Source organism: Limulus polyphemus, unplaced genomic scaffold (genome assembly GCF_000517525.1).
Source record: "Limulus polyphemus unplaced genomic scaffold, Limulus_polyphemus-2.1.2 Scaffold3617, whole genome shotgun sequence".
Lineage (NCBI taxonomy): Eukaryota > Metazoa > Arthropoda > Merostomata > Xiphosura > Limulidae > Limulus > Limulus polyphemus.
Window position 1 is genome coordinate 15689 of NW_013669227.1, and position 8689 is coordinate 24377.

General features: G+C 29.4%; 1 protein-coding gene across 1 annotated transcript in view; it reads left to right on the forward strand.

Moving 5' to 3' along the window:
• Positions 1 to 8689, forward strand: part of LOC106469694 (eukaryotic translation initiation factor 3 subunit L-like) — a 44464-nt gene that overhangs the window by 14569 nt on the left and 21206 nt on the right. The window contains exons 9-10 of the mRNA XM_022398274.1: positions 660 to 750; positions 6854 to 7008. Coding sequence (XP_022253982.1) covers positions 660 to 750; positions 6854 to 7008 — 246 coding nt within the window. The remainder of the gene's footprint in view (positions 1 to 659; positions 751 to 6853; positions 7009 to 8689) is intronic.

An 8689-nucleotide genomic window follows, 5' to 3' on the forward strand; every position in this document is an offset into this window, starting at 1 on the left:
TCAATGTTTATCTGTGTTTCTTAATATTTGCTTTTAAAATAAGAAATTGAGTAATGTATAGTACAAAAATTTGAATTATAATCTACAATTTGATACTAAAGTTATTGACATAAATTCATGATATAGTAGTTCAATAAAATTTTAAATGCGAGTTAACAAATGAGATGACATGACCTGTTTCAAAATGGCTAAGATGAAGAGTTTGGAAAGAGCTTCCTGACTTAGCTTACAATTATTGATTTATTAGAACTTAAAACTAGTGCAAAATGTGATCTAATTTTTGCATTTACATCCAAGATCCATTTTTGCCTAAAAAAAGTAGCTTAGTTTGGTTATAGATTAATTTGAAAACAGTGTTTGGGAACATGTACAGGATAATCTTTGTTTTAGTGTTAAGTGTGATATCACATTTGTGATTCAATTTCCTACCCCCCATGAAGAAAGAGTATTCCCCTTCAAACTTCCCAAAATTTACCACATTTCAGATAATTAATGAGATACCAAAATGTGTATCTTTTTTTTTTTATATTTTTATTATATACATAAAAGTAAATGTGCCAGTTGGAAAGTTGTTTATAAACTTTGCAGTGAAAGGGTCAAGAGTATTGAAGGCTAGGTCTGCCAATAATGTAAACTTAAATTAACTATTGCTTCTTTAGATTTGGAATGTCCATAGTGTCTTAAACGTTCTGCATTCCTTAGTGGATAAATCAAACATCAACCGACAGCTCGAAGTGTACACTAGTGGAGGTGAGTACTTTATTTACATATTCATTTTAATGGTTTATAGTGAGGATTATAAGGTTTTGTGATCCATCTTGTCTGTTCTATCCACTAAATTAAACTAAAACAACGCCAACTCGTATCATTCAAATGTTTATCAAACTTTCCTTTAAATTCATATTAACTGCATCTACCACATCTGAAAGCAATCTGTTTCGAAGGCCAACTACCCTGTTAGAAAAATAAAACTGTCTTAGCTGAAGATGATTCCTACCCTGCCAGAATTTATACTTGTGTCCTCTATTCTTATTGTTAAATATGAAAAACAAAAAGGCAGCAAGATTCCACCATCAAATATGACAAAAGTTAATGAATTAGCACGACTGATTTCCTTAACAATCTTGAACACCTACACCTGGATGGATATGATAGTACTTTGTAGTGTAGCTTATCAACTTCTATGCTTATTCTTATTTGCATGATTTAAAACAGACCTAATGAATATGTTTATTATCTACAGAGTGCCTCGGCTACTTAAAATAAATGATACATCACAAAGTTTTGAAACCCTTTCTTTTAACCTTCTTTTTGTAATTGTTTCTAACAAAGTGTAGTAGTAGCCATCATGTTCATCTCTGACAGTGACTGTACTTTAGATTCTGAATCTCTTTAATTCTTTACTAATTTTTATAATTGTTTTTACATTAATATAATTTAGAAAAAGTTTTGTCATTAAATTTTGTACATATTATTGTATTAGTTAACTTTATGATTATTGAGGCTAAAATTATTTTCCAAACTGTATATTTCTTGTGCTGAACATACGTGTCATAAAATAAAATATATTTTACAGAAAGATGAATCAAACTTTGTACACTTAACAGATTTATTAATTATTATTGAAAAACATTCTGTTTCTTCTCAACTTATTTTATTGCATTCAACTCTCAGTTGATTTTTATAAATACTTAAAGAATTCATACCTTTATGCTTTACAATATAAATTTAGAGCTTAGTCTGAGACTGATTGAGAACACAAAATGCTAAAATATTAAAAGGTAATCATATTTTACACAGGAAAAATTGAAACATTAGAAACTGTTATATTTTACACAGAAAGAATGGTGAAATAGTAGAAATATAATCAAATTCTACACAAGAAAAATGTCTAAAAAATTAGAAATGTCATTTTCCACAAAGAGTTTTAAAACATTAAAAATAATCATATTTTATGCAGAGAAAAAAAGTTTGAAAAATTAGAAGTATAGCCATTTTACACAAATCCTGGAACACTAGTAATATAATGAAAATCTACACAGAAAAACCTCCTTAACTCTATTGCAATGTGCATCCCTTACTTAGCATGTCATAAGGTTTTTAATGAGTTACATCCAATATTTAACCAAACTACTTTTTGTTTATAATAACAATTAGTATAGCATAAAATCGTAGTTAATAATAATAATAGTATACAAGTTTTAAGTTCTTACTTTTTATGAGGCAATAAAAAAAATCATGAACTTTCTGTAGTATGAGAAATGCGATATTTTTTTCTCTAGGCATTCTCCCCTTCTCTAATTTATTCACCACCCCTCCAATAAATAGGAAATTTAACATAAATTATTCACTATAATATTGTCACCACTCAGGCAAAGCATAATTGTCCTAGTCTTCGATCTTGTTTGGTTATACAGCCATCAAATAGAAAATCACACCCACCTCTCACATCCTCTCTTTCAGGATTTGTTAATAGTTCTCTTTTATGTTTAATACTATATTATTTATAACCAATAGAATGCCAAGGTTTTCATCTATCAAATTATATATTATATTACGTTGTTTTCTGAACAGACAATTGTCAATTTCTCTTTTAGTACAAACTTCTTTCCCATGGGAAACATATCAACTAGCTTGGATGAATTTGTAACAGCTCTTGTCGGATAGTTAGAAAGCCAGAACAGTTGTGATAGTTACATAACATTGTCTGCTTTCTGCATGTTATTATTCTGTATTCTTTGGTGCATTATTTAATTAGATAAAAAATTTAGTGCACTACTATCATTACAATAGAAAAAAAGTAGGGTTAAATGTCATCAACAGTCAACCAAAAAAAGACGGTCCAGGTAAATACTTTATTTCTTGTTTTTCATGTGTATTCTTTATTATTATAAAAGTAACTAAAATGTAAAAATAGGAATATCTAGGTTAGGTATGCACACAAGCAGCATGTAATAGCTCATGGGTAACATAATTCGATAATGTAATGTGAGCCCCATGTTTGACAGTTTGACACAATTCAAAAGGCAATAAAACAATATAATTTAAGTATAGATAGATGTATACTATTACAAGTTTAAAGCTATTTAGGATAAACAAATGTAGTTTCATGTTACAATTTGAAATTATTCTAGAAAGAAGAAAGGGTAATTTCAATTTTCTTTTTGGTGGTTACAAGGTTGGTCATATTGACCAACCTTGTATAGAGGTAGGGTAGAGAAAATAACAGATAAGATATAAAGTTTCACTGAAAAAAAAACGTTTGAAATGTATTTAGGAGGTTTTAGATATTATGCAAATGAAATTTGATATTTTGGAGATGATGAAAAATGTTTTTTATCTTAACTCTTTCCACATGGGTTCAGTCGAATTGATCGACCACGTTACCACTTTGTACTCGTTTAAAATCATTATAGTTTTGGTACTACTAACTTTTAATATGGTATGTATATCTTCACAAATTTTGGCAGACTTTCAATAAACATTACAAGTCTTTTACATACAAAAAATCAGGTTTTTAAGTGAAGTATTTTTAATAAACTAAAAAAAAAGATTTATCTGTGATTATATCGAGTCTTTTTTTTTACTAGTCTGAGTGCAAAGTGATTTTTGTGTTAAGATGAAACATCTCAAATTTCATTATCATAATCTCTAATTACTAAAACCTCACATATACATTTCAAATGTTTTTTCAGTAAAACTTTATTCTTTATCTGCTATTTTCTCTACCCTAACTCTATATGGTGTTAGTCGAGTTGACCGTCCTTGTAACCATCAGAAATGTTAGGAAATCTAAATTACCCCTTTTTTTTGTTCTAGAATGACTGCAAATTGTAATAGGAAACCAGAAATGTTTATTCTAAATATCTTAATTCTAATAACAGTATGCATCAATTTATATTTATTAATTTTTGATTTATTGACCTTTGAACTGTGTGTAATTAGAACTACCCCAAGTTGAAAATTACACGGTGCACGCGCAGCTCACGTTACCTTATCGAATAGCGTAATGCACAAGTTGCTCGCTAGTATACCCCATTAAGATTATTGTTGTTATTTTTTTCCTTATCTTACCCAATAAGTTTCTATTTTTTATACATTTTAATTATTTTTATAATACTAAATAAAAGAAACATGAAAAATAAAAAAACTCTTTATTAAATATCAAACACTTTTCAGTAATGGTTTATATTTTATCTGTCATTTTTTTCTACTGTAACATTATGCTTGATTCTCCAGGTTATAAGACAAGTTATTAAAGTATAATGAAAATAAAGGTTTCAAAGTGCAAAATAAAATGTATAGTATTATTAGTATTGATCACAAAGTTTCAAAGGACTTAAGATCAAATCTTATGCTTCTCACACTTATTTTCTATAGTAATTTTATTGTTAGAGGCTGTCTTGGAAACTAGACATAATGAAACAGACAGACAATGGTATTCATTTTATACCATTGTCTGTCTGTTTCATTATGGATCACTAAATTCCAAAGTAAAACTCCTGAGAGTTTCTTCTATTCTTTTTACACCTATTTCCTATGTTTATTCTACTGTTAATGGCTCAAGTAGAAACCTGCCAAATATAAAGCAATGAATCATTGCTCCTTAGTTAGTTTGACATTATCAATATTAAAAAAGCTCATGCAGTGCAATTCCAAGAACTTTCCATTTTTTGAAAATACAGTGTGGTAGGATTTATCAACTTGTTGACAGTATAATGATTTCAATGATAATGTCTAAAGTATTATAAAATCTTTATATTATATTATGATTTTGTAGAAAGTCTGGGGAAAGAATTTACCGGCTTCTTTACAGTACATTGGTTGCAACAAGAATAAGAACAAGTACTTTATAAAAGTGAGAGAAAATATTTTTCAAATGGCTCTGTACAAAGTTGTATTCAATCCAATAAACTTGTTAAGTATTTGGATGTTAGTTAACCTCCTGGGTGGTTGGGATTTAGTGTTAGTGTAAGTGCTTATGAACATCCTGTTTCCTATATTACCATGCTTACACAGTAACCAATAGATGTGTAGTTTCCAGTAATATGAATACGATCCATTTTGGTTGAGCTAGTATTTTTGGCTTAGCCTTCTTGCTTATCAGTTTAGAAACAAATTATTCAGTGATTATTTTTTTGTTTGAATTTACAATAATATGTTCTAAAACTTCTCTATAATAAAACAAAGCACAAATCTCTTATTTTTAGTACTAGTGCAGTAACATTATGGTTTCCATACATTTTATATATATATAATTTTCAAATAAATACTTAAATGACAGTTATTTTTCTTAAAACATAGAACAGTAAGTAAAAAATATTTGGAAAACAATGATCTCCACTACTTACAATGCTACAAAGTTCTTGTTTGCAGTCTTGAGTCATACTTGCCAACCCTCATCGTAAGCCTCATCCAAATTCACATGTGGAGATGAAAAAAATAATAACTTTTGTAGACTTTATATATGCATTTTGGAATACCAAAAAAATATAAATAACTACACCGATACCCCAAAAAATGCACTGTAAATTACCAAGCTTCTTAACTAAATTGTATTTCGGTTTAAAAAAATATAATTTCTGTTTAGTAAGTAGCCTTGATTGTAATACTTCAAACTCTCCAACAATATAAGAGCTTTTCTCTCATAAATAACTTAAGAAGACTGACAGAATTATGTAGAGGAAATGTAGAGCTATCAATTGGTTATACAGTTATTGGTATACAAAAGTAGGTGTAGATAAACAAGTCTTCTCAAATGATGAAGTGGTAGGCAGAACCAATATGGCGATTCCTTAAATATTGAGATATCTCACAAATAGAAAATGTAGGAGGTTTTTATTTGTTATTCTAGTTTGCCAATATTGGAAATATAAATTTCTAATTCATAAGAAAGTATAGATGTTGTGTTGTGGGTGTTATAAAATGTAATCTGACCAAACCCAGAAGGTGACGTACCATGTGACACACAAAAATCGATATTTAACCTCTTTGTTTTTTTTTATATTTTATATTTGAATTTTAATCTACAATTTGATGTCAAACATATTGACATACATTTATAAACTAATATATGTCTACAAATGTGATGACTTGCCCTCTGACCCCTACCCATGTCCATAGGGTTACCATGAAAAATCACTTTGTACTCAGACTATACAAAAACAAAAACTTAATGTATTCATGAACAAATCTTTTTTTAGTTTATTAAAAAATACTTCACTAAAAAATCTGATTTTTTTTGTATGTAAAAGACTTGTAATATTAACTGAAAGTCTGCCAAATTTTGTGAAGATACACATGCTGTGTTAAAAGTTAGTATCAAAACTATATCGACTTTAAATTAGTACAAAGTTGTCGTGTTGTTAGTCAATTTGACCGAGCCCGTGTAGAGAGAGTTATGCATTAAAAATGTCATTTTACACAAACAGTAGTGATATTTTACATGGAGAAAAAATGTTGAAACATTTGAAATACGATCATTCTCTCCACAGAAAACAAAATATAGTTCACAAAAATATGAGGGTTCTGCTCATAAGTTATTTATTAATACACTGATACACGTTGGCCATGTTGTTACAATGTTAAAACTTCCTATTTCTTTCTATACTTATATTATGCCTTTTGTAATGTGCTCACCTTCGTGGGTTTATTTAGAAGTACGTGCCAATAGATACTTGAGATATCAGTGAAAAACAGAAATAATGTAAATTATTAAACAATTTTGTAGATTTCTAGACCCATTGCTTCTGTTCCAAATTGTAAAAACTTTAACTTGAATATTTCATATGATGTATATCATTACATAAAAATGTAATATTCTCCATTTATAATGTTGTATATTTTTTCTCAGGTGATCCAGACAGCGTGGCCGGTGAGTTTGGAAGACATCCACTCTACAAGATGCTTGGATACTTCAGCTTGGTTGGCTTACTGCGTTTGCATTCTCTACTTGGAGACTATTATCAAGCAATTAAAGTTCTGGAAAATATTGAGCTGAACAAAAAGGTATTCTAACATTTTTAAGATTCCTTGCTCATTTATCTCCTGCTGGTCAGAACTCTGTATCATATATTTGTGTAGTGGCATTGTTAAAGAAGAGCAATGTATATTCTACAAAATATTAATGTCCATGTAAGAAAACTAAATTTGAGACTTGTTTGAAAAACTAAAAGTGTTTAGTTTGTACTTAGTACAGCTATTTGAAATATGACTATATTTATTTATAAATAAATATTTTTTTTTTCTCAAAAATTCAAAAATTATCTTTCTGATACTGGCTAACATATTTTGAATGTATAGTTCCCTTCACTTCAATAGATAAACCTAGTTTCTGATTTTAAATTGTTTCATAAAATACTGACTATATACATATATTGTTGAAATATAATTCTTTGGAATTTATTTTTTAGATATATTGTATGATACAAACCTGATGTAAAGTAACCACATTAAAAAGAAAATTTTGCATGTCTGTCAGTATACAATAGGCACATAACACTCCTGAATACTTTGCTGTAACTAAAAGTGAAAAGTATTTTATAGTATTGCTGAGTGTGTTGCTATATCTAACAGCATAAAGTAACTATGTGACATCACTAGGTGAACAGTGAACCCTCGTTAGTCCGAACATTAACATTCCAGATAATTTTTCATATAGGTAAATCTTTATATTGAGAAATTTAATCAATCTGTTATTTCAAATTCTGAATCCAAATGGCTACTTCGTATCACAAATATATATTTCCTATGAATACATTATCCAGTATTCTCTATACGACTCAAAAAAAGTGAAGTACGGGTTGATCAGACCAGGAAGCGAGATGATAGTTACTGACCACAAAACACCTGCACTAACTAGTAGATACTAGTTTACAACAGCTTTTCTGAGAACAATCATCACAGTAAATATTCACATATAAATTATGACGGACATTGAGAGGTCAACAGAGTAACTTATACTACAGTCTTGTCAAGTGTCAGTGCTACAGAACAAGTGCATGTGGAAATATCAGTATTATTAAAACATGATGTTTGTTTATACAAGAAAGCAAATCCAATTGTAAAATTTGATATCATCAAAAGCATTTAAGTGTAGAAAGAAGTATTTGTATGGGCAAATCATCCGTATCTGACGTTTTTTGCAGCAAAGGAAAGTGGTTAAATATTCCTAAGGTGAATGTACTGCTGTATGTAACTTTAAAGTAACCACATATCACTGGTGAATGTACAGCTGTATGTAACTGTAAAGTAACCACATAACACTGGTAAATGCACTGCTGTATGTAACTGTAAAGTAACCACATAACACTGGTGAATGTACTGCTGTATTTAACTGTAAAGTAACCACATGACAATGGTGACTGTACTGCTGTATGTAACTGTAAAGTAACCACGTGACAATGGTGAATGTACTGCTGTATTTAACTGTAAAGTAACCACATGACAATGGTGACTGTACTGCTGTATGTAACTGTAAAGTAACCACGTGACACTGGTAAATGCACTGCTGTATGTAACTGTAAAGTAACCACATGACAATGGTGAATGTACTGCTGTATGTAACTGTAAAGTAACCACATGACACTGGTGAATGTACTGCTGTATGTAACTGTAAAGTAACCACATGACACTGGTGAATGCACTGCTGTATGTAACTGTAAAGTAACCACATGACACTGGTGAATGC